General features: G+C 31.4%; 1 protein-coding gene across 2 annotated transcripts; it reads right to left on the bottom strand.

Annotated features, from left to right (window-relative positions):
* Positions 1-266: 266 nt before the first annotated feature.
* On the bottom strand, positions 267-27,981 carry LOC107442185 (fatty acyl-CoA reductase 1). 2 transcript variants are annotated; one of them, XM_043050597.2, is made up of 13 exons: positions 27,764-27,981; positions 24,068-24,172; positions 21,465-21,581; positions 19,682-19,857; positions 18,552-18,624; positions 15,728-15,834; positions 15,478-15,655; positions 14,094-14,138; positions 13,304-13,422; positions 10,653-10,928; positions 7,519-7,648; positions 5,182-5,309; positions 267-577 (listed from the first exon to the last, which is right to left on the bottom strand). In XM_043050597.2, the coding sequence occupies exons 1-13, from the start codon at positions 27,764-27,766 to the stop codon at positions 421-423; spliced, it is 1,614 nt and encodes a 537-aa protein (XP_042906531.1). In that variant the 5' UTR covers positions 27,767-27,981; the 3' UTR covers positions 267-420. The 2 variants fall into 2 exon arrangements, with proteins under 2 accessions (XP_042906531.1, XP_071036786.1); XM_071180685.1 differs by having other exon boundaries at positions 27,630-27,766.
* Between the last annotated feature and the right edge of the window lies 1 nt (position 27,982).

A 27,982-nucleotide genomic window follows, 5' to 3' on the forward strand; every position in this document is an offset into this window, starting at 1 on the left:
TAAATAAAATTTGGAACTCTGACAATCTGAATTGGAGGCTTCAATGCATTAAACAAGTAAGTTTGCATTTAAACCTCCCCCTTAAAATAACTATTTGAATCAGTACATCAACCAGACGCAAATGTAACACCAATCCTATCTCGTGTGGTTCAGTCTGTTTTCTCATTTTATTTCACTTCATTTTCTTCAAAATTTTGTAGGTTTGAATTTATTTATAGCGTGTGAGTCCTTGATTTAATTTAACAGTATGCAAAAATAACCAATAGTGAAGCAATAGTAAAGTACTTTAATTTCATAAACATACAGGCTAAAAACATAACTTATATCATATTTTAAAATTTAAGAACTACAATCTATTTCAATAAATAGTTAATTTAAAAACTCATTAGAATATTGAACACAAAATGATTAGACAAACGCTTAGACTCTCCAACTAATTTTATCAAATGGTTTCCAAATGATTGCTCCAAACTTGGCTAAGGCGAGAGAAATTGGAATTCCATTTCGTCTCTTCAGAACCAGCAACAAAATAAGGGCCACAGGCGTCACTTTGCCCCAAAACTCCAACATCTGCACTCTAACGATAAAAATAAGAAATTAGAATGAGATAGTTTCAAGTAATGTAGTGTAAGTATCTAGATTCTGATTGGTTGTTGAAACGTGGTATTTGTTTACGTTAGCAATTGTTCTTTCTATTCAATTTCGAAACAGCCAAACGCGTCAAGTATAAATTCTCTCAAGTGACACATTCTATATTCTTTCACAATCTTTTCACTATATATTTCTTACTTAACGCAAAGACAGGCACGAAGCGATGTAGATCATAAATTATGCATCGAAGTTGCCAGGTGGACAAAACAAAAATATATCAGAGTTACAATAAAATATATAAACAAATAGTAAATCTAAGTTAAGTAGACGAATAATAAACTAATAAATTTAAGTTTAGCAAAAGACGTAGACTAGAAAGAATTATATTTCAGCAAATTCGATGTGCGATACTGTGCTGTATTTAATTAACTTCACGTTAATTAACAATCCAACTTATATGGAGAAATTTAACACGCCATTTTGCTTATAAACGATTAGGTGACGTCATAGGTCAAATGTGTGTCTATCTTCTTAAAGTGAGTATTTCAGAATCTTCTTGAAGTGCCAGTACCTAATTTAAAGCGATGAAAGTAGAAAATATTGTGGAGCAACAAAAGGTGAAAATGTTAAGAGCTTCGAACAATTTGTATTTAATAATGTTTTGCCAAGGGGAAAAAAACCCACAATTTAAGTGCCCGACTCCAGAGTTAAAATTATAAATTTTAAACAATCTATGCCTTCTTGCATTAAGAATTATCTGGGCTTCTGAACAGACAACTGAAAACTATTTTAAAATGTTGGAATATAATTCTCGCTTGTCTACGTCATTTATTTTTCCTAAATTCATTATTTGTTTAATTGTATCGTGACTATTGTAGTTATAAGCATCTGGCAATTTCCATTCATGTTCAGCTTCTTTTTGGTTCTACATGGCTTTGTGCTTGTTTTTGCTAGTAAAAAATAAACCTAATTTTCTTTGGAAAGATAATAGAATGTGTCATTTAATATTAAAAAAGTTATTAAGCTTTTTTAAAAATAGCTTATCTGTCGATATTTTTCCATCTAAATGAAACTTGTCAACATTACGAATAACTGAGCAGTTATTTTTAAAAATGGAATGACCTTTTGGAGTCCAAAATGTTTAGTTTACGATTTTAATAATCGTTGCACTTTGATGTTTCATCAAAATATAGTGTCAAAAATATCACTGAAAACTTTTTGCCAATATTTTTAAACTCATTCAAACACTAACTCTTAAAAGCCTCGGATTCACTTATCAAATGGATTTATTCCACTTTCAAATATAAAGACACGAGTCTCAGTTTTTAAAACTTTTTATGAGCCGAAACAATTGCCGCGTTGTAGTTGCCTTTTGAATGTATAAATTAGATTAGGGGTTACCAAACTTTTTTGATCATCGACCCCTATATAATTTTTCGAAATCTCTGTCGAACCCCACAAAAGTAATTTTCTGTTAATTAAAATAAAACTCTATTAGATACTGTGCTTGTACATTTATTTTATAATTTTAAACATTTAGTAAAGTAATATTACATTGTGTAACAATAGTTTTATGAAAAATATATTAACATTGAAATTTAAATACCTTATTATTAAATAATAAGTAATTATGCATAAGTAGATATACTAAGTAAAGTAACTAAAGATTTACTGCTTCTTGATCAATGAGATGGGTGTGCCTGGTGTTTTTTTGCAAGGTTCGCTATATTGGGTTCAAAATTGGTCAATTTTAATTTTCGTCAAAATTGGTCAATTTTGTAATTTTCGTAAAAAAATACAAAGTGTGCTATAGTTTTGTCGCGGGCTGTACTAATCCATATTATTAATGCTTACCTTCTTTTTTGTGCATTGATAATTAAAATTGATATCTAAACCAAACGAATGGTTTTATCGAAACAATAACTAATTATCCAAAACTATAAAAGTTTTAATAATGACACTGCAAATATTCAACACAGTTTGCAAAGATAGCTGAAACTGCGTATGATATTTGCATTTGTAACGTCAATGCTCGTCGCACGTGACATTTGGACAAGCGCACATATGCATATGACTTATAAACTGCACTGAGTTCGTGCCACTGCGCGGTGGTACGTAAATACTTGTTTCACCCCAATAAATATACGTTTATTAATTTTTTTTTATTAGGAAACTGATATTGAGTCAATTATAAAGAAAATTCACAAATTTTACATACTTAATTTGGTATGTGTGTGATTTGCGTATTGAGAACTTTTTTTTTTCGACCCACAATCGACCCTTCCGATTCGGATCGACCCCCATTCGCCCCTTTGTCTCAGATCGACCCCCGCTTTTGTTAAATAGACCGCTGGGGGTCTATATAGACCACTTTGGCGACCTCTGAATTAGATCAAAGACTTCATTTTTCTAAAAAAATGTGACTTTTCTTTATTTTGACATTTTACGCAATTTCCAGAATTTGCATAGAAAGTGGTAACTAAATCGGCAAAACTTGACCTAACAGTCATAATTAACTGTTGCAAACTCGCATTTGTTATAATATAGCATAAGTGCTTAAAAAAATAAAAACTTATTAGCCGTGGCGGCTCAGAGGACATAGCCCTCACCTCCCAATGTAGTGATTCGCGTTTGAATCTTAGCGGTGACTGGTTGATACGAATTCCGCACTCAGCTCGCACAGACCAGAGTAAATACGTAACTGCTGACGTAAAATATCCTCAGTGGTAGACGGATAATGGCTTAGAGTCCCCTTGCCATCGGGCTAATCGTGAAAGGTTTCCATGGTTTTCCTCACCACGTAACGTAAATGCTGTTTTGTTTCATCAAAAAGTCTCTTTCGAGGGAAAAATTTTCCCAATACTTGATCCAGGAGTTCCCTTGTCTTCTGGATTGGGTTCAAAATTACAAGGCTACGGAGTCGATCTTTAGGAGTCACTCAAAGTTGGTTCGGCTGATAAACGACGGTTTTAAAATAAAATCATAAAAAAAGAAATATTTCTTGTGGCGACAGAACCTTCAAAAAGTCTTATTTTATAAGAGTAATTCGTGACTCAAAAAAGCTCTCTTTCCGACCAAACTCAACAGTCAAAAAGGGGAATATTAAATTATTTTCGTATCAATTTTTAATTATAATGAATCTTATGCTGTGTAAATTACAGCATACAATCATGGTGTATAAATAAACATCATATTTATTTATGTTTAAAGTAATTATACCCAATTTTGCAGTGTCTTTCAAAATTCGTAAAATATTATGTAGTCACCTAGTTAAAATTGGAATATATATATAGCTGCCGTTATTTCTAAATTATACCAATTCTACAATCAAATTTTTTTTTTTAATAAGGCAGTTTAGTTTTATAAATTTGTTATAAGATTTTGATAAATTTATGTCAATTATTCAGCATCTACCAAACCTGTTTTCATTTGCTTAAATAAAAAATAAAATTTTAAAAATCTAAAAACAGGACAAATAAATAATATTAAATTACTCAAAATTAATAACCTTATACATTTATTGCTTTAAATTTGAGAATATATTAAAGTTCAAAAATTTATCTAGTTCTATTTCTCCTAATCTAATAAAGCAACGTTTTATTTTGAAAGGTAAAGTGTATATAGAATTATATTCTAACATCAAAAGTGTAGGAAGGGTCGCTGTGGCTCAGGAGATAGAATGCCCACCTCCGAATGAGGTGCCCCAGGTTCGAATTCCAGCGGTAGCTGCTCTCTCGTCTCGTACCGACCACAGTACAGTGCTGACATAAAATATCCTCTTGCGTTGGGCTAACCGTGAGAGGTTTTTCGTGGTTTAAATGTTCCTGCGATGCAAATATGGGTTCGTTTCATCCAAATGTCCTTCGTGAAGGCTAGATTACACAAATGCCTGATCCAAAAACTCTTCTTCTGAGTTGGATTCAAGAGTACAAAGCTACGGAGTTCAACATTGACAGCCGTAAAACCCAAAATGTATCGAATGTTCAAACGCCGTTTCGAAAATGAAATCAAGGGAGAAAACTAGTTAACGAACATCAAAAATTTAACCTTAAATACGAGATAGAGGGCCTCCGAAAGCGATGCACCTATTTGAACTTTACCTATTTCGCCATTTTTTAGCACTGCTGCACGAAACTTACATTACAAAATTTTAAATAAATCAAAAGATTTGCGGTGACCAAATAACTTATGGATCTTGAAGACTTCATTCGTGTTCAACAGAAAGCTGCTCTTATTTTAAACAGATACCTTATCGATATGCGTATATTGCCGAAGTAGAAAATGTTACAGTTCTTTTTTTTTAAACCGTCGTTGAACAGTTGATCCAATTTTTAGTTTAGACTACCAATGTTCAACTTCATTGCCTTGTAATAAGGAACCCATTTCAGAAGGCAACAGTACTCCTATCAAGTATTGAGAGAAATTTGCCTTCGTGATCTTTTTGATGGAACTAACCCGCATTTGCGTTACATTGAGAGGGAAACTATAAAAACTGATGATTAGTCTGACGGCAGAGGGGCTAGCCAATGATCCGTCTACCACAAAGGCTATTTTACGTCAGCAAGTTCATAAAAATTTTTAAAAAACTACCTTGCAAGTCTCTTCTGTGCTTGAAGCAAAGAACTATCATCTTCTTTTAGGAAAAAGCGTCTTACGCCTAGAACATAATCTTCCAAATATTGCCTCCAGTTCAGAAGATTTTGATCAATAGGAAAAGTCTGGAAAAAAAACTTGCCTGTTAGCGAACATCTGCGTAAAATCAGAAAAAATATGTTAAAATATGCAGTTGCCAAATAAAATACTTCAGGGGACAACAGTTGATCGTAAATAATTTAAATTTATTTATAAAAAGTAACAAATATCCATTTTAGATTTAAAATCTCTAATTTTATACTTGTTGATGATACTCGGAATATAATGGCCAATACAACCTCTTTTTTTTTTATTTATTTTTTTTAATAAGAACAGGCGTCAAGGCTGCACGATTTCCCCATTCTCTTTATCTTTTCCCTCTCCGTTACCATGGTTTCAGACAATCTTGCTTTTTTTTCCCCCATGGCAGTATGTTTTAATAATAAGTTGGAATATACTAGAGTAGAAGAAGCAATTTTCAGAGAGGAAAGTCAAGACGCTTATTCAAATTACTGAAAGTATAATAAGCTCTGCATTTTAAAGAAAATTCCTGTCATTCCAAACGCGCTGGGACTTAGAAGCGCATTATTAACAGATTGAAACGAAAATTCGATTGGGAACAAAATTAAACCAGATTAATATTAAAGGTAAAAGTATAAAATGTATACCTTAGTTTAAAAATTTTTCTACTATTAATAAATAAAAGATAAAATATTTACTAAAGGTTACTTTTTACATGGAATTATCTTTGGATAAACGAATTTTATAATTTTGTGCAATTTTTTTTTTATTTCGCTTAAAAGTTCTCGAGATATGATGAAATTTGCATAAAGTAAAATTAACATTAAGGGGTCCAAAGTTTGGACCGCTCTCCTAACGAAGACTATATTGAGACTATATTTCCCAGATTGCGGCTATTCCCTATGTTTCAGGGGTCAGAAATCCAAATCTGTCGGGGGGAAAAAATTTGTTTATTCAGAGAAAGAACGTTTTCCAGTAACTTAAAATATAGTCTGCAATAATTAATAGCCATTAAGATTGAATCCTAGAACGTGAAAATCCGATCGTTAGATCAAAAGTAATTCTGGATGGCCCTTTTATTTTTTTGCTCACTGTACATCAATTTCCTACACATTTTCGTAATTTCAAGTCTAATAGTTTTTTCGTATCAAAACAATATAAAGTAGGATATTCAAAGCAGCAATGATGTTAGCTTCATGCAGATAGATTTAGTAAGATGTTATTCCTGCAACAATATTAAAAGATTACTCCTTCTCAATTTTTTAAAAAGAAAACTGAAAATGATTTGAGATTTTTTAACTGATAAATCTTAGGAATCTATTGACATCCAACTTGTAGTTTGAGCCCTGAATAAAGTCAAACCATGTAAAAGATTGTGACGTAATATGGTTATCTATTCGTAAACATTTGTATAATTTTGTGACTTTTGTTGTGAGACTGAATATCTCAGACAGACTAAATGGACAGTTTAATCGGAAATTTTGCTGTAAAGTCGTATAATTGTAACATTTGGAGTGAAAAACTAATTTTATTTCTTATTTAAGATTCGATTTGGCAGCATTTTTGCAGACTTGGCGATTTGAAGATACTTGGCAATCATTTTTGCTAAAAAGCGACAGTTCTGGTAACTTTCAAGAGTTTCAAAGCGATAAAAGCAATATTTGCGGAGTGCTGATCGGATGTGTAGTGGTCAGAGAGTTGACCTCTCATCAGAAAGGTCCTTGGTTCAAATCCCGAACTAGGCTTTCTCTCTGTACTATATTCTTAATGTGGGAGCAACGTTGGCCCACCTAATAGGGTGCCTCTGAAACAGTAGCCAACAAGTCTGTCCTACTAATACTTGAACGACGAGTATCAGTCTAGTGGGCATTGGATAAAAAATATTTACGGAGTTTTGCGAGAATCGTCTAGAAACTTGCTGAAATTTCCGGGATTTCGTCGTTAAGCCTATATAAATAGAAGAGTGCCAAGCAGTAGAGTAGAAACTAATAGTCTGCTTGGACTAGTGTTCTGAACCGAGTTATAACATTAAAGCTTCTGAGTTCATGAACCCTGTGCCTTGTTGCGTGCTACACTTATTTGAGTTGTAATTGAGTACTAGAAGGAGCTGTATTTCTTAAAAGATTTTCAAAATAAATTTAAGACTGTTTTACTCATCTCCAATCGAGATGAACCCCTGTGCTCAGTACAATATTGTGATACATGCACGCAAAAAATTATTAATCTTTCAATTCTATGCGATTAAATCCAATTTCAAATCAGATGTATACTTACACTTCTATCAGTGTCGTGAACACTTTCGATGAGTATGCTCATATTTCCAGTTTTGAACCTAAATTCATTCATGGTGTAGTGTTGCAAGAAGTTCAAAACTTTATGAATACGTTGGTAGTTTCTGACAAATCTGAAAAGATACATTTATGAATTGAGTCAGAAAAGCATTTGATTGAGTGTAAAAATTAATGGACGAAGAAACGGGAGTTGCTATACTGCGCTAAACTTTAATGACATTATGTACTCAAAATAATGAAATTAAACTTGCGACTGATTAAGTCTGAAGCAACAAAAAAAAGAACAAAAAATCAGTAAAATGCGAATCACATTTTGTTTCCATAAGAAACATTTAATTAATCTGAATCTTATACACTATGGAATGCTAATCTCTCTCCTTTTTTATATAAAATGCAAAGCCTCCCAGCTAAAAATAAACTGCAGTTTTTCTGCAGAACTGAAGTGATTTTGTAGTTTTTCTGGAGTTAACTGCAGATTTTCTGTAGTGCAATCTTAACTGCAAAAACACTGCAGTCATTTTGCAGCTAATGTGAAGTAATTTCTCAGTAATTTATTTCAAAAAGTCTACAAAATTACTGCAGTTTAAGTGAGGTCACTTTAAAATCATAAATTTCGAAAAAATTGAAACTTTAAATCCGTGGTTATTCTGCAGTAAATTTGAAGTAATAATGCAGTCATTGTTTCAGAAGTATACTTTTTGATGAATCTGCAGAAAAACTGCAGTTACTTTGTATTGTTGTAAAATAGAAAGAGTTTGATGTTTTCAATTTTGTTTTCTTGGTTGGTATATCAACTTTTTATAATGTTTATGTCTTTTTTTTCATTATAAATTAATTTCTCATAATTAGATAAATATTCTAAACATATATGTTGATAACGGAAATAACGTACACTATCTATGTTCATAAAAGGTAAAATTCATAAAATATATACTTGATTATTTATAATTCAGAAGCGTCAAAAACTTTTAAGTAAGATTTTGACACAATTTAATTGATTTAAAATAAGCCTAAAGTAATTAAATATAAAGGTATTTAAATATTTCTGTATTTTAGTAAATTTATTACTAATTTTATTTTTATTAATTTTTATTATATATTTCTTTTTGACTTAAGAAAACTATGTTTGCGCAAAGTTTATGGTAAAAGTAATATTAAAGTGAAGGCAAGCAGTTAATGTTAATTAGTTAATTTTTTTATTCGAATTCATACTAAGCTAGGATTATTGCGGAACAAAAATTATACTTATTTTTTCTAATCGAAACAAATATTTAGTTTGGATTTTAAACAATTTGATATCAAAAGAGTTTACAAAATTGAATTTGAAAAGGGATAATTAATCCAGATTTTTTAGCTTCAAACCTCTCCTTCAAACATTTATTAGTTTCACTCTGTTTCAGAAATTTGTCTTAAATAAATTTAGGCAATTTAAAACAATATACTTTTTTTTATTGCTTGGAAATAAAGTTTTACAAATTAAAAAAATAATTTTGTTTGAAAAAAAAATAACTCATAGTATTTTCAATTAAACCTAAATGAGCATAATATTTATAAAACTGCTTACTTTAAAAATTCGTTTAGAGCTCCTTACTTTTAAAAATTAAACATAAAAGAAAAATAACAAAACTTAGGGGAAAAAAACTTAAATGGGTATAGCCGAGAGGGCTAATCGGTTAATCTCATACCTGACAGGAAGCGAGTTCGATTCCCAACATACCTTGTGTCGCCAGATTCACAACGGAAACTTTCATGAGTATTATACTTCATGTATAGATAATTAAATTTAGAATAGTCCAATATTAAAAAAAAAATATTCAATCGAAAATATTTTTTTTCAAAATGAATTTTTTTAACGAAAACTATAGTATTTTCTATCACTCACGATAGATGGCACCACCATTTGTATATTAAAAGTAAAAATTTTGAAGTTGGTACAACTGCAAAATTACTGCAGTTTACAAACTGCAGTAATTTTGCAGTGTTTTGACTTCAAAAAGTCTGCAGTGCTATGGGCCAAATCACCACAGTCTTCAAACTGCAGTTTTTCTGTAGATTAACTGCAGTTTATTTTTAGCTTCACTGGCTCACTACTTCTTCCTTTTCTCATGAAATTAGAAAGCTAAAGTTTGCATAGATTCTTCATTAGTTGTACTATAAAAGTTTCATTTTCCTGTGTTGTAATTATCGGGTTAATATAATTGACACTAATGCTCAATGATACATTTTTAACAAGTATAAAGAAAAACTAAAACTGTTCTGATGTTTTTAATTAGAAGCAATTAGAGGTAAATATTCCAATTAACCTTAATGATAAGTAACACTTCTTGATTTGATGAAGAAGTCAACCAATGCTTCTTCGTCAAAATGCAGCAGTAACTATAGTTCAGCCGCAAAGCGTTAAGTTCGTGCAGATGAAGTTTAATGTGGAACGACAGTCGGTCACTTCAAGCGGCTAATCTTTCTAAAGTTACATTCACACTGCATGCGAAAAATTCGCATTAGTGAATAGGAACCTGATTGGTAAAACAAATTTACCCACGAAATATTTACCAATCAGGTTCTAGTTCGCTACCCCGAATTCGAATATGCGAAATTTTCGTATGGAATGACAATTTCGTATGAATGGCTTCCTGACAAAGTGCTGTGGGTTAATGTGTACTGCACTTACAGCTACTATGTTTATTTCAAATATACTTTAATTCGAAATAAATAATTTAATATATTTTAATTCTAATAGACGTATTTTAATTCGAAATTTGTTTAGTTGTTAAATTTGGATTTAACATTGAAAAAGCGAAGTTTGAGACCTGTCGATTTCTTAACGACGTCTATTTTGAGAAATGCATTTCTTATGTACGCATTTTGAATTTTGTCCACTTTCTTAAGCATGCATTTCGTCCATTTCCAAAAGTACGGCATCATTTAAGAGCTTGATGCAATGATGCGAATTATAAGACAGTTTGAATGTTTAGGTAGCAAATTAGTGACTGCGAATTAAAATTATTTTCAAAGAGCCACGCTTTTAAAACTTCATTTCTAATTATTTAAGTCTCGCTGAGTTTCTGTAGTTTTCCAAATTAAACAATTAATTACAGTTTAAATATCAAAAACACTTACCGTCTTTCTTTCCACATCAGAAAAACTGCTGCGTCCAATATGGCTGCAGGTAAATAATGATAGAAATACCTGCACAGAACATGCAGGCATTTACTTGACGTTACAACACCTCCTGGTACTCTATAGACATGCATACTGGGATACTTACGAAGAAGAGGGATACAAATTTGTACCACGCTTGACCACTTGATCGCATTTGCATGAGGACAAACACAGTTAACGATGGGCACGTCTGATTTCTTAAACAGCGGCAACAAGAATGCTTTTGGATATTGGCTGTAAGAAAAATTTCAAACGACATGAATCCCATGAACAATAATTATACATCTATGATAATGCATCAAAATTACTTCCTACATTATTCTATTCTAATTATATATAAGCATACTAAATAGAAAGAGCCAATATGTTAGAATTAATCTTCGCGTAAAAATCGAAAAGTAAATATACAGATCGAGTGCACAATAAAAAACGAACCACCCTGAATAACTTCGGATCTAAAGGTCGGATCTTCACGTTCTTGAACACAATGGTTCAAGGGGGTAATTTTAGATACACTAATTAGTGCATTTTGAGTTACGATTTCAAACCCAAAAACGTTCTTTTTCGGTATAAATACACCTTTTTTTGACATATATAGCGAATCGTTGAAAAAAAAGATATATATATTTGAAGAAATTACCTTTTTGTGTCTGATTTCGCAACTTTAAATATCGCCTGTACTAATTAACATGCTTGAGATCACCCCCTCGATCCATTGAGTCTTCTAGGGTGTAAATCCGATCATTAGTTCAAAACTTATTAAAAATAATAACTTTCTTCGCACACTGTACGCATAAGCTTAAAATTAATAAATAGAGTTATGGTTTTTGTTGAAATAAAAACAAACTGTTATAAACGTTCACAATGGTTATCAAGGAAAAATACCTCCGTATTGTTGAATTTAATTACTTTATTTCAAACTAGCCGGCCAAGTCGGCCAGCTGTCCGCCACGCTAAAGGTTTTCACAAATAAAGTTTTTGAAAACATAGTAGGAAATCTGAAGATTAGTGGACAATTAAAGTGTTCCTGTCCTGCAATTTTGTCTTAAATTCCTATTTTATATATTATATAGCTACAACGCTTAAGAAAAAAAAAACTAAAATGCTAAATACATGAAAAGAACACGAAAACGAATTAATTTTTTACGGTATCAATTTCTATTTCTATAAAAAATTTTATGGTATCAATTTCTATTTCTATATCGCTAATTATCGTCTTCGCTTATAAGAAACAAAAATAGAGCGTGGAAAGAAGAAAAACTTATTATAACAATTATGAACAGCGACAAATATATCAAAGCGAAGCGTTCAATTTACGTATAGAATATGTTGCCACATTTTTAATACAAAAGTTAAACTTTTCTCCACTTTGATAAATGTAAACTAATGCGAACCTTACAATTAAATTATTAATTCCTTCGTATATTATTGGTTTAAGTTGTCGAAAATTAATATTTCAATTGTAAGGTTCGCATTAGCATACATTTATACAAGTGGAGAAAAGTATATGCATTTTTTAATAGTTTTTTGAATATGGCTCTTTGAAAACAAAAAAGCATAGATTTTCTTACAAAATGACTGAAAACTAAAAAACTAATCAAAATTTTTGAAAAAGAAAAAAAAAAATACTTCATTATGTCAAAACACAATTATGTGCCGAGTTTCGTGCCTGGGCGAGGCTTCTGGGGCGATATATTGTGATTACAGACACACACACAGCCGCGTTTATTATTATGTATAGATATAGATGTATAGATTAAATAGCTCGAAGAGAAATACTAAGGAAATGTAATAAATGCGTATCCTTTTCCTAATTTATTCAATAGTGTTAAAAGCGATTTTTTATCCTTTTTCTTTTGCTTGCAACCGAATTATTAAATAATTAATTCAGTATTAAAGGAAAATAAGTATATAATCGTTTGCTTCAAAAATTCTGTCTTAACTTTCAGAAACTGTCACCCTTAAGGGTGATTTTCGAGGGCCCCGTTGTAATATGAAATGCTTTGGGGGAATAATATGCTATTTTTATAAGTGCTGTGAGTTTGTATTTGATACTCGTGACTCTTGGTCAAGTTTACCCTATCCAAAGTTAGCGCTGTCTACGCTTATTTTGACAATGGCGCAAAACGTCAATAGGGAGAAAAGTTTTCAGTTTTGTGAAAATCAAAAGCGTTTGTGGTATAGTTTTTTGATGTTTAAAAACTTACTCCAATACGACATTATTTGGGCTCATAAAAATTTGCCTAAACTGAGAATAAGGCAGTGGTTTTGATAATTTTCTTCCAGATGGACAAATGTCGCCAAATTGGTACTTTTTAAAAAAGTTTTAATAACTTTTGAAATATTTAAGTTATTTGTCTGTTTTAGAGCCCAGATAATTCTCCACAGCAAGATTATATATATAGTTCAAAATCATCGCAGCTCTTTAAGTATAAGGCACTTAAACTATGGCTTTTATTTTCTTTGGGGACAAAGCTACGAAGAATAGTGTTAAATGAAATCCTTGCTGAACTTTTTTGAGAACAGGTATAATAAAGGCGGACAGCATGGTGAATTTTGTTCTAAGGTTACTAACAAGAAAACGTTAAAAGAAAACCAAAGATACTCACTCCACCATGGCTTTGTGATAGGCTGCAACAATCAATGTGTTTGCCACGTGATCAACTGGAACCCAATCAGCGTTAACAGTGGGGTTCACTTGAAGCGTTTTTATTAAGCCTTTGCTACTCTAAAAAATAAAGCCTAAAATCAATTTCTAAACCTTATTCGAATGAATCTACAGTACGTTTCTTAAAAACAAAGCCTATATTTTTAGTAAAATTATCAAAAAATAAAGTGCACACATGGTAATTTCGTATTAATATTTAAGCGAGGAAAAAACAGAAAAAGTTCTAAAAAATGTTTGGATAATTTTTGAACAATTAAGTAGCCTATTCTGTACCAAGACTTTGGGATTCTCATAATGACTCCTTTGCTACAAATTTTAATAAAAACAATGCTTTGATTTACGTAATTTTGTGCCATTTAAGTAGCTAATCTGTACCAAGAGTTTTGGAATCTCACAGTGAACCATTTTTGCAACATATTTCATTCAAACAATGCTTGGCTCTGGATACTTTTGTGCCAATAAAATTGCTAGTCTGAATCGGGACTTTCGGATCCTCCAAATGGAATCATTCTTGCTACACATTTCCATACACACAAAATGCTTGGCTTTGGATTATTTTGTACCAATTAAGTAGTTCGTCTGTACCAAAACTTTCGAATTTTCGCAGTGAATCTTTTTCGATACATATTTCAAATAAAAACAGTGCTCGGCATTCGAAAATTTTTGGCTCTATTTTACGAGTATCTCAACACTCAACAGGATTAAGATAATTTGGAAAATAATATGCTTACCAAAGCAATGAATCCGCTTGGTCCATTATAATTGTCAATCCAACCCTATAAAAGAAATGAATTAAAATTTAAAAAATTTTTATTGTAAAAGATACATGCTTCTAATTTTGTAATATTCAATTCTAGGATTGAAACGAGTAATCCAATCGAAAGTTTCAATCCTAGAATTGAATATTATAAAATTAGAAGTGTAAATTAGAAAGTACCAGAGATCAAAAATGAGAATGGTTAAGATTGAATTTCCAGCGAGATAATTAAAAAACTTATACATTCTTAATAACCGATTTTAAATATCATTCAAGAGAAAACAATATACTAGGGTTGAAAGAAGAAATCCAAACGAAACAGAGTGTTAAAATAGAATTTGCTGCTCGAAAATCAAAACCTTTTGCATTCTAAATTGGTTTACTACCATTTCTTTTCTGTAGTTTTAGATTTTTATATTTAAATGATATTTCAGATCATAGAATGAAAAGAACATTCGAATAAATTCATCAGATAATTGTAAAACGAAAAGCGGTAAGTATTGGTAATAGGGGCAATTTGTTGGAGACTGTTTCTCAGTTGTTACCAACACGAACCTTGGACACCATAACCGACAAATACAAATATAGACATCACGGCACATTTTTAAGAAATCAGATGTTTAACAATGAATGAACCATCGTTTAACAACAGACCCAATTTGGGTTTACGACTACCAATTTTCAACTTCGTTGTAATTTTGGACCCAATCCGGAAGGCTAGGGAACTCATGAATCAAATATTGGCAAAAACTTTGCCTTTGTTTAGGACTTTCTGATGGATCTAACACGCATTTGCGTTACATGGAGAGGAAAACAAAGACAAACTCCTACGGTTAGCCTGGTGGTGAGGGGACTAACCTATGATCCGTCTACCACTGAGGATATTTTACGTCAGCACTTTGAACGGTGCAAGTCGGCTGTGTAATTCGCATAGTCATTGAGAGGCGAGCGCTCTATTCCTGAGCCACTACTGCTCTTTAACAATAAAATGAGATTTTTTTCATTTTAACTAATTCATATTTTAATATTTTCGTTATACAAATTAAATTTATCATCACTCAATAATATGACAGTTATTATTGTTATATATAATGATCGTAATATTCTTTACATGTTATTGATAATGATAGATTTCCATAACAATAGTTATTAATAACGATTGTGATAATATCGTATTTAATATGTATTGTTATTGTTAGTGATCATGATATTTTATCTCATACACCTATGTATCAAATGCAAATCCGTAGCCGGTCACCTGCGTAAACCAGAATATGGCGTTATTCCTTAGGGTTGGCGAATTTGGCTTCATGGCACCTATAACCAATAAGTTGGAAAAAAAATTCTAAAAGACTTACTGGAAAAGGTTCTTTTGCCGCAGCTGTTATTATTGATGGACGAACTATAACCACAGGCAATTCTCCGCAATTTTTAGCAATATAAATTTCAGCCATTGCTTTGGAATACTGATACAAAGAAGGCCGAGATTTGGCCATTTTCTGACATGCCATGTCCAATGATTTATCGTCAAATTCCCTAGAAATGTAAGTATGTTAACTATTGAATAATAAAGAAAAATTAAATTTTAAAAAACAAAATTACTCTTACTCTATTGTTTTCTCAAGATCACAAACTTTGATTTCCTCGTCATATAATTGTTCACTAATAACTCCTTGGTTGCAGAAGCTATATGCGGTAGACACATGGATAACAGCCTAATAAAAATATTAAAATCATTGAATTACTGATTTTTTATAAAAAGGTTTTTCACAGAGAATTCAAATCAAATTCTTTATACGGTTCAACAAATTAAAAAAGACATTGTTACTGACAGAGAACACTACGTTGTTCCGGCAAAAATGGAGGCCGTAGAGGAAAACCAAAGATAAGGAAATCAAAAATTGTAATCAAATTTTTCAATTGCCTTAACGGAAAGGAATTTGGTGCAATTTCCTCTGAACCATGGACGTCTGCGGATTGCGGATGGCCACCTTAATAATTAGAAGTCTCTAAAAATGCCCCTCAATATATCAGTCAAATAAAGAAAATTTTCATGAATCATCATAGATTTATAAATCAAACAAAAAAAATCTTTCGAATTTAACAGGTATAAGACTTTTCTTACGTGTAAAATGTAAAGAAATATTATATTTTAATTTCGTCACCCTGAAAAATTAAAAACCAGCGACTCTCATGCATCGAACACTGGATTATTTAACGAAATTTCTCCTGAACACTCGATTATTTAAAGAAATTTCTCCTGAACACTAGATTATTTAAAGAAATTTCTCTTGATTACTAGATTATTTAAAGAAATTTCTTTTGATTACTAGATTATTTAAAGAAATTTCTCTTGAACACTAGATTATTCAACAAAATTTTCCAGATTATTCAAAAGTATTATTTTACGAAATTTGCTCTTTTCACTGATGATTCTTTTGAGTAATTAACTCAATAGAAACATAAATGCTTTTTTAAGCATGAAGGGAGTTTTGCAAATAACCTATGTCACTCGCTACTATACCTGGATGTTCATAGGGCGTCAGGCTATTTTTGTAGTCTCTATTTGGGAACCAAAATAAAGATCACAAAAATAGCATGTTTATAGATAACAACAAACTCAAAGAATAAAATTTAGCGAGAGGCAAATTCTGAAGTCTGTTTGGTAGGAGTTTTTATGCCAACTGTGTAATAAGCGTGATCTGTGGTAATAGGGTATTTGCAAGCAACGTCACGCAAGGGTCAGCCAATCAATTTCGATACACATGCGTGACATCATTTGCAGGTATGTAAATAAATCTGTTCCAGAAATTGATTCAGCGTGATAATGAACTAAAGTCTCAAAACTGAAACTTTATAACTCCATGCACAACCACATGTAAGTACCAGAAACAAAAAATTTGCAAGTACCCAATTGGTGGATTCTGTGGTCTCCAGACAGCCTTACCTCGGAAAATTATCGTCGAACTAATTGGCAGAATTGCAAATTCTAGTACATTTTGATGCAATAATTCATTTGATCATTTTGAAGGCAAAAAATTTAATTTTAGAACCACAAAAATCCAGATGCTCAAAAATTTAAATATAGAAAATTAAACTTCAAATGGACTTTTTCAGACTACGGTTTCAAAGATATTATACAGGATGTCGCGTAAAAGCCGTTCTTAATGGTGTGAAAATAAAAACAAGGTATACTGAGAGAAAAACATTTTCAACATTTGACAAATTACTGTAAAGCAAGGCAGATGTAACGGATAAAACATCAAAACGGATTTAACTGGTTTTTAAAACATTAAAGTGTTTCTACTAAGCGTCTTAAAACTGCACAGTCTCCTCCTGCAATCTAACCTGTTTAGATGTTTATCACTCTTCCCCCGGTAGCAGAATTTACGAAATGAATCTGCAGCACTGTCTTCATAGTTCATACTTGTTTGAGACCTCAACACAGACAGATTATTATTGTAAAAATTCAGCTTAATCTGACATTTTAGCAAACATACCTAAAAACTAAATTGTTTAAATTTACGTTTAATTTTATTCAATGATGCAAAAAAGATTTAAAAAATTTTACAGTGAAGTCTGTAATCAGGTAGCAGAGGAAAAAAATTCCTTCTTTTTTTGCTCTTTGAAAGTTCTCAACGCAGCTTTTTATTTTATTTTATTTTTTTTTTTAACTAGAAACAAGTTAAGAGATGTTTTAAAAATGAGTGCCAGTGATCCCCCCCCCCCATTTGTTTGCTTTTTAAAAATACAGAGAAAAGATTAAAAATTATCTGCAGTAGCTGTAATAATATGCAGCGACCTCTGCCGTGCTAAAGAGGTTCTATATTATGATTTCTGATCTGTTTCTAAGTCAAGATTTCTCAGTTTTCGAAAGTGTTTTGTTTTTAATAACTATTATAACTTATTTGCAAGCAAACCAATACTATATACTATCTATACTTTCTTTTCATTTTTTATGAAAATTCTAAAAAAAATTTAATGAGTAAATGAGCGTGACTTAAAAAATGAGTGAGTTAGCTTTTTAAAAACACTAAGAAATCTAAGATTAAAAATTATCTTCTCATGCTAATCTTCTAGCTTACAAGTTTGATAACTATTAGCATCTAGCTTGAAATAAACCATCTCTTTACACATTACAAATAGTCTGGTACTATCATCTGGTGTATAAATTGTGAAAACACGATTCCGAGCATAGGAATTACATTTTTTTGCAACCTTTTGGTGCGTTATATTAGATTTCTCCAGTCCGGATATATCACGGGCATGAGAAATAAGGTGCGAATCTCTCACCTGTCATTTTAACTGGGTCGAGAAGGGGTTAAAATATATAGATTTTTCAATTGCTTGCTGTTGCGCTTAAAATAAAAGATACAGTAAGATTTAATTTACAATTGTTAGAAAATAATAAATTAGTAATTTCGTGTATTACCGAAAGGTTTTTCATTTCGTGGCAAAGATTTAGCATATTCTTTACACCAAGGAAGTTTATCTTCAAAGTGTTCCTACAAATAAAATGAAAAACAAAAAATAAGAAAAGCAAAGAAATTTACATGAGAAAAATGCAGCAATAAGCCTTTGAAATATTGATTTTGGGTAATTAATATTTTGTTAACAACTTAAATTCTTAGTTTCTACCCCATTAAAAAATTTACATCCCAAAAAAGTAAGATCTTCCATTTTATTAATTTTTTTAAGCTTCATTTATTAATAACTAACTTTATTTTAAGTACTAGAGATAACATTGAAGTAGAGAAAAGACAGAAAGGATCCTTCTGAAGTTTTAAAATTGGCGTAAAGTGCTTATATAGAAAACTTATTCAAAATGTTCAGTACAGACTACTCTTAACATGTACTTTTAGAATCATTACTGTAGGAAGCGTATTCCTCACTTCATGCGCACGCACACCATCGCGCACCTCATCACGCATGCCATTGCAAACCTCCTAACCCTCTAACTAAATAGTGGTTAGATGGGCATTCTTATTTTACCCACGCAGCGAATGTGATTGGAAGCGGACGAAGCACACGGCTTCCTTTCATTTGTTAAGTATCCAGTATCATGCCCTATAGGTTAATAAATGTTAAATTTAGTTATGGTTGTTGCCTTTTGCCATATTATCAAAAATGAACAGCTGCTAGTAGTATCTGGTTGAAAATTAAATCAGTATATACATAGACATCTCATATTAATATTTGACCGGGGGAAAAAATCTGACCAGTTACTGTAGAGGCCAGTTACTGTAAAGGAAAAGTGAAAACGCGTGTAATAAACTATCAAGACATGTTCAAATGGAGGTTGGAACTGTGGTCTTTACAGAATACTGTATATATGAAACAAAATAAGCAATGCATTTTTCTAATAGAAAAATGCATCATAACCATATAGAGTTCTATATTATATAATAATTCTATATCATATAATAATTCTATATTACATACTAATTCTTTGCTTATATCATATAATTATTCTATGTCATAATATAGAATGAGCATTTTTCTGAACGAAAAATGTTAAAAAAAATTTATGAAAGTTTTCAGCAATAAACTTTGAAATCTTACCTTGAATTATTTTCAAAACGAACACTAGCAGCACAATGAAACACATAATGGACATCAGAAAGCAGTGTATTTTTATCCTCTGCATTCAGCGCAAAATCTACCTCCGTTACATCTCCGTCTATGGCATGAACTTTATTCACGATATCAGGACATTCGCTTTTGATTCGGTCAAACACCTGAATTCAAATAAAAGAAATAATTAAGATTGTAAGTGCCTTTTCGTAACTATTATTGTGTAATGAGTCAGCATGGCACAACCACAAATTAAGCATAAAACTAAAAAAGTCGCAAAAACCAGAAATTGAAGTCTATAAACATTAATATAGAAGAGGAATATTTCATTTGGAGGACCTGGGCAAGTACACCTTCTTGCCCATGCGATAATCAGGCCCTGCTCGATTTTTGTTACCCATGTTTTCTGAAAGAAAACTCATTAAAGCATTTTGGAGTCATGAAAATCCAACATAACCTGAAGACCGTTTATTCTTTACAATTCTAAAACAAATAAGGTTTGAATTCCAATATTTTTACACAAAAGTCTTTTTTGAAGAAGCTTTCGTGATGTTTACAATCTTTAAGAACTGATGGAGAAGGGTTTGTTTCTTGGTCTGATTGAAAAGACTCGGACATTCAGTTTGGTTTAAATACCGAGGCTTTATAACCACATGACTCACTAACGGATTTAAATTGTACGAGGCTATTTGCAACAGATTCATTTTACCATGAGACTCCCTTCCAATATTTTTTTTATAGCCAGTGTCATAGCACGAGCGGAAAACGCATCTAAACAAATAAGAGATTTTCCGTAAATTGTAACTTTATTCAACAATCAAAGTTGGAACGTGATCAAAAAACAGGATAAATACCAAATCATTGACATAAAAGGGTCATCCTGTTTTACAAAATAGCTTATTCAACAATCAAAGTTGGAACGTGATCAAAAAACAGGATAAATACCAAACCGGTGACATAAAAGGGTCATTCTATTTTACAAAATAGCTGCAATTGGAAGTTTAACATTTTTCTAAATGATCATTGATATTTCAGAATTTTTGCATCAGTAACAGTTTGCATCAGTAACAGGTTTGAACACCGCTGCATTTTGATACTCTTTGCAAATAAAATAAAAAAACGTATCAAGGCGACGCGATTACCACAGTCTCCGCATTTCCCTCTACCGTTACCATGGTTTCCACAAATCTTGCTCTTACCCCACACTAGTATATTCCAGCTATTTTTTTATAACCATCGTTGAACAGCAGACCCAATTTTAAGGTTACGAATACCAATGTTCAACTCCGTAGTCGTGCAATTTTGAACCCAACCGAGAGGACAAGAGAACTCCTGGATTAAGTATTAGGAGAAATTCGTCTTCATGGAGGACTTTTTGATGGAAATACCTCGCATTTGCGTTATATGTAGATGAAAACCACGAAACCTCCCAACGGTTAGTTTAACGTCAAGGGGACTAACCCATGATTCGTCTACCACTGAGGATCTTTCACGTCAGCACTCTGGACGGTGCGAGCCAGGTGCGTAAATCTATCGATCAGCCATCGCTGAGATTCGAACCCGGGAATCTCAGTGAAAAGCGAACTTTCTATCTCCTCAGCCACTATTCCAACTATAACATATTCTAACTATCTATTGAATGGTTCTGGTGGAGAAACAAAGCAAGATTAGAAATAGGTTGAGAGTGTGAATAGTTTGGAAATCGCGTAACATTGAGACCCTTATTGTATTTCCAAATATAATACAGTTATGAAAAGTCGAATACACTTACATTACTTTCAAACAACTTTTGAAGTCGTTCTTCGGATGTATACTTTTCATTGCGCCGTATCAGAACAAGCACTTTGGAAAGAGTCGGGCATGACCGAATTAACTTTTCTAAGAGAACCTGAAATAGCAATTAAATGTTCATTTACGTAGATAATTGCTTAAAGCTATTAAAAATTTAACAAGATGGATGCAAGAAGAAAAAAAAAACGATTATTCGAATTGATTTCTGAATACAAATATTTTTTAAACGCATAAGTACATCCGGACAAATTTTTTCTTTTATACGAATATATAGACAAATTTTCTTTTAGACGGCCTATACTGAACACCCTGTGCACAGGGTGTTCCACATATGCCGTCCTTAATATGTATTTTTAGAGTCCTTATGAAAAATAAAATCAAAAATTTTGCACAATGGGGGTGGCAAATTAATATTTAACCGAAACAAAAAACAAATACATTTACGAAATCTGTCAAATACGGCAGTATTAAACAAGACAGATATAATTGCTCGAGTATACTGAGGAGACAATTTAAATTTCAACTTCCAATCAAACCTGTTTCTCTGTTCCATGACTTTCTCTACTATAAATCATGAAATATAGATTTTTGTTTCCCCGTCGGGTAAACTATGAATTTACGACTCCCTATGTGCATATTTTTTTCTGATAAAGATTCTAAAACACACATTAAGTTCGGTCTTTATGTAACACCCTGATGTATACTGCAACTTATTTTGCAAATTTTGAAGATGAACTTAAAATCCAGTTTAATAGATCTTGCAATGTATTAAAACGTTTCGATAATCAAGGTGAGGAAGCATATCTGTATTACTTGCATTTAAACAGAATAATAAGATTAAAATAATGAATTTCTGATACCATTTTTATATAACTGAAAACGCATTCAAAGCAAAATTACTTCAAGATATCGTTCGTAAATGTGACGCTTGAGAGAGGTGTGTGATTTTGTGACGGTTTGTGTCGAGGAAAAGCGAGGATCGAGGTAACAAGTTTGACATTCCATTTTTCTTACAATAAAAAACATTTAAAATCAGAAAAATAATTTTTTCGTGAAAATGAGTTCACATTTAATAATTATTATTCTTACGCTTACAAATATCATTGAAACAAAGTAGTTTAATCTTAAAGATAAAAATTTAAAACATGTTCTACAGTAGATTTTTTGTTTCTGAATTGCAATTATATGTTTTATGTTTAATAACGTGACATGTGACAATGGTGAAGTATGACAATGGGGAGTAAGGATCAAAAACATTGAAAAACATCATTTGTTAACGGTCCTTTGCTTTGTTTACCTAGTTTAAACAAAAGCAAAAGTTATTTAAGATTAAGAGGTTGGTTAAGATTAAATATAACCTCTTCACTAGTGAAGTATAAAGGATTGTAGCAAAAAATATTTTACAGTTCCGAATTTCTATCTTAGTGCCGTAAGTCGTAAGATAAATAAAATATGAATTATGCTGCCATGGGGGTTAATAAATTTGGGTACAAATACGTGAACCTCAGGTTTTACCCAAGTAAAAGGATATAAATATTTCAAATGTTGAATTGCACTTAAAGTAGGAGCAAAACATGCATATTGTTATATTATGGTCTATTTAAATGCAATGATGAGCTGATTTAATAATTTAGAAGAAAAAAATTTAAAAATACGAAGTTTTATTTAAGTACAATGCAGTATACTGCATTAAATCTCAGTTTCAAAACCATTCTAATTATGCAAAACATACAAAATAAATAATTATTGTAAAGAATCCAGCATTAAGTATAAAAATATTTAATACCGGGAGGTAAAATTTCAGAATTATAAAGGAAAAAAATACAAAAAGTTTAATTTACTAAATTTTCTAAATAAAACAGTTAATTAAATTACACAAAAAAATATTACTAAATAGATCTGAAATTAAATTTTCATAATATTACAGTATTTCACTTGACTTACTACGCTGTCATAAATTTCGCATGCATGAACCTGCATGTTCTTGACTGTATTATTTTTCAATATTAAGTAAATATAAATTTAAACGCTTCGAACTACTAAGTCGAAAGAAAAAATATTACTTTCAGAATAACAAAATTATATAATATTCAAAATTGCCGATCGGAATGTGTAGTGATCAGGGGGCTGACTTCACATAAGAAAGGTCCTGGGCTCGAATCCCGGACAAGGCTTGGACGTTTTTTTATTCTATGTACTATCTGTCCTTACTGTTGGAGCAACGTTGGCCCACCTAATATGGTGACCATGAAAAAGTGGCCAACAAATCTGCCCTACTGACACCTGAATGACGAGTGTCAGTCAATCCGGTGGGCAATGGAACAAAAATATTTAAAGTTACTTACATTTTCGAGCACGTGGATTTTTCCTTTTTCGAAAATCACTTGCGTTTATGTGGAATTCTATCCAAATAACTTACATGTTCTACATTTATTAGAATCACCAGAAAGCTTAAACGTGCACGAATGTTTAAGCGAGGAGAAAAATCAAATTTTCTTACAGCGTGTTTTTTAGAAGCGAAGGTCCACATGTGTGGACCAAGGTAATGAAGTTGATACAGACCAAGAAAGTTTTCATGCTTACCTTGCCTAAGAATCCTGTTGCTCCAGTGATAAAAACACATTTTTCATTAAACATAAAGTTTATGTTTCGGTATGTGCCCGAAATTCCTTGGAACATGCTTGATTCCTAATAAAATAAATCAAGAACGCTGTACAACTAATCCATTGTAATTTTAAAATTTAAAGGAGAGAAAATAGTGAGTACAGATAAGGCAAGAACAGCAAAAACAATACTAGGTGAGTACAGTAATGCTGCTTTAATTTTTCGAATTATCAAAATGTAAACAAGTTATGACAGAATTACTCTGAAAGTAACCCCGCCATAATTTTCATATTTTGAAAAATCATTTTCAGCGTTTGAAACTTCATGGTTTACACTTGATTTGCATGCACTGTGCGAAAAAATAAACAGAACATCCTGAGTAACTTTTGATCTAAAGATCGGATCGTCACGTTTCGTTTTATAAAAAAAAGTTTGAATTTTAAAAGTACACATTTTCTTACATAATTTTAAGAAATGCAATTTTACAGAGCAAAATACGAAGTTTAAGCAAAATCGATCGAATAGATCCTGAGAAATCAAATTTTAAAAACTTTAAATCCGAATTCGGCGGGGGGGGGGGGNGGGGGGGGGGGGTCTTTTTTCAGGGAAAGTACATTCTTTTGTCTGATTTCGTAACTTGAAACATCGTCTGCACTAAATAATTGGCATATTTGAAGTCACCTCCTCGAACTATTAAGATTTAGACCTAGAACGTGAAGATCCGAACATAAGAGCAGAGATTATTCAGGGCAACTTTTCCGGTTTTTAGTCGAAATTTTTTTCGGAAAGTCAGAATTTTAAAGTGGTATCAGAATTTTAATTTCAATATTTCATATAAAAATATTTTGATCACCACAATATATAAATAATTAAAAGCTATACATGAAATGTTGGAAAAACAAACAATATTTTCTTTAGATGATAGGGAAATTTTAAAAACCTGTGCTTGCTTATTATTTAACTACCATTTAAAATAAAGGTCGAGAGCTAGAGATTCCGTTTTGTCAGCTATGCTCCCACTGTATAGCATCTTCTTTAATGAAAAATATTTCTAGACAGTAAAAATTTTGAGCTCGTGTTCGTGAGTTCGAATTCCACAGACTAAAGAATCCCCATGTATTAAATGGTGACTGGTGCACGTTAAATCTGTCGGGGTAACAAAATCTTCCAAGTTTCCATAACAAATCAAAACCTCTGGGGGTAATAATGAATTGGAAATTGATCATTTTCTGGTTCTGGTCAAATTACGATCTATGAATCTATAGAGCACAGCTGGGACTGCCCAGTAAAACAGGCTGTGATGTGTGTGTCGTTGAAGTCGCATTCTTGGCCATAGAAGGCGCCACTTAAGTGATTTTTAAGTCAGAGGGTGCGTTTTCTTTAAGTTTTCATAGCTTGCTTGATAGTATTGGAGTATTGGCAAACGGCATTAAAATTAAAATTATAACAAGAATAAAATTATTTCAATAAAGAATTTAGCCTAATTTCTAAGTAACGATTTTAATATTGAAATTGAAAATGAAATTTTACATTGAAATTGAAATTTTACGTTGAAAATGAAATTTTACACTGAAATTGAAATTTTACAGTGAAATTTAAATTTTGCATTGAAATTTAACATTGAAATATACAAGTGTGAAGTCAAGTGTAAACTCTGAAATTAAAATTAAATTTTATATTTAAATCCGGTATCAGTTGTTTAAATATGTGATTTAACTATGTTTTGAAAACCGTGATTGTTTTCATTAACCCTTTAAACTGTAAGAAATGTCAGGCGCCTTTTTTTTTACTACAAGAAAGCTAAAATTAACTACAAGTTCCTCAAGACTAAGACTATTGATGTAAAACAATTTGTTCTCGATTTGGCTTAAATATTTTCTAATTGAGAAAAATAAGTTTTCGAGAGGTTGGTATTAGTAGTCGTTGTTCATTTACGTCGCACTAGAGCTACACAATGGGCTATTGGCGACGGTTATCCAAAGTTAGCCTGACGGCAAGGTGACTAACCCATGATCCATCTGCCACTGAGGATATGTTACGTCAGCACTGTGGTTTGTGCATGCAGGGGCGGATGCAGAATTCATATCGTGAAGTCACCACTGGGATTCGAACCTGGGTCACCTGATTGGAAGGTGAATGCTTCATCACCTGAAACACCCAGACTCCTTCTTAGATGTTTATTACGCTTGCCTTCCTCCACTGTGATTTGTCAGCTTTCGATGAAATTTTAAGTTTAATTTGCAAGCCCATCTTTTTGTTTTCACTTTTGACAAGTATTCTGAAAATGCATATTGAAGAGAATCCTTGTGGGAATGCAAGCAACATAATATAGTAAAACATACGATAGCTTTCATATATCAACAGAGGAGTTTACTTTTTTTTAGTAATCCTATTGTAGTAGTTTAACTTTCGTCAAAATAAGCTACGTGTTCAAATTCAAATCTCTTTATTGAATTTCTGTTATATTATTCCAATAAAAAGTAACAAAGTAATGAGTTTTTATGCAATGTATTTTTATTGATTTGGTAGACAATTTGCACTAAATTTTGACACAGGCCGAAAAGTTAACCTGAATTTGAATTACTTCAGTTTGAAAATGATAAATAGCTTTTTTAATAAACAAAAAATAAATACAATGACATGTATATATTTCAATTAAAATCTTTACTTTTTTTTAGTTCAGACGATTTGAATCATTTATTGAAATAGTTCGAATGTTCAATGCCATCTAAGGGATCTTGTTTCCATTTTTTTTTTTTTTTTTAAGTTTTCAGTTTCAATTAAAGCGTATAATGACCACTTCGCTCATAGGCTGCAATAGTGGCACAACTGGAAAAAACACGCGTTTTGAACTAATCTTCGTTTAAGCAAACTAAAGCATTTTCTATGCATTTACCTTAGCAATGAAAACGTTAAACCCACTTATCTCAAAACATGATTTTTTTTTTCTTTNTTTTTTTTTTTTTTTTTTTTTTTTTTTTTTTTTTTTTTAGTTGGGCCGCTATTGCAGCCGATGAGCGACGTATATACAGGGTATTATTCTATACTAAGAGTGCTAAAACATTTTTCTGCGATATTTAGTAAAATTTACTCAAAGTTAAAACAATAAAAATTAAGAGCTTGCTCAGGAATCTCTAAAATCAGTGTTTTATCTTTTTAATTAGTCTCTAAAACTTTAGTATATAGTTTTTAGTAAAACCTTCTGTATTTAAAATATTAAAAACTTTTACGAATACCTAAATTTTTCCAAGAATTTTCTGTTGAGTTTTTTATTTTCAATGATTTCTGATAAGATAAAAAACGATTAATTACTCTAATCAATTTGAAAAATTAAAAAGTATCATAAAAGAGCCTGGAAAAATAAAATACTAATTTTTAACAAAATCTAAAATTTATATTCAAAAGAAAAAATTGTTGTCGATGGAATTCAACATTCACAATTTCTAAATATAGAGTTCTTAAATTCAATATATTTCACAGAATTAAAAGCACAAATATCACTGGCAATTTTAAAACAATAAATGTTAAAACCGAAGTTTACCAACAAAGATATTAAAAATCCAGAAATACGCTGTGCAATTTTTATACTTTATATAAAATACAAAAAATATATTGGTAGGCAAAAACATCAAACCAATTTCGAATACTCTATGTTTTATGAAATATTATACTTACCATTGTGAACACAATTACAGAAAGTTCTCAAAAATTCTAACTTTCATTCCATTTAATGAAGGCAAAAGTTATTTTTCCCTTGAAAGAAAAAAGCTGATGCCATCCTCTCTGATCTAAATAAGTTGTAAATTACAGCCGCGATCTATTTTACAAGAAATTGAGCTCTTTACCTTTTGTATTTGTGTTAGAACAGGTGAAAACAGAGTAAAATTGAAAGCA

The sequence above is a fragment of the Parasteatoda tepidariorum genome, chromosome 5 (genome assembly GCF_043381705.1).
Source record: "Parasteatoda tepidariorum isolate YZ-2023 chromosome 5, CAS_Ptep_4.0, whole genome shotgun sequence".
NCBI classification, from domain to species: Eukaryota; Metazoa; Arthropoda; class Arachnida; order Araneae; family Theridiidae; genus Parasteatoda; species Parasteatoda tepidariorum.

Excerpts from the sequence above, each read along its gene's own strand:
- LOC107442185 (XM_043050597.2), bottom strand. Across the intron at positions 19,858-21,464 it reads AAAAGTTGTTTGAAAGTAAT|GTGTTTGACCGAATCAAAAG; the intron begins GTAAGTGTATTC and ends ATTTGAATTCAG. Across the intron at positions 10,929-13,303 it reads TATCACAAAGCCATGGTGGA|CCAATATCCAAAAGCATTCT; the intron begins GTGAGTATCTTT and ends TTTTTCTTACAG.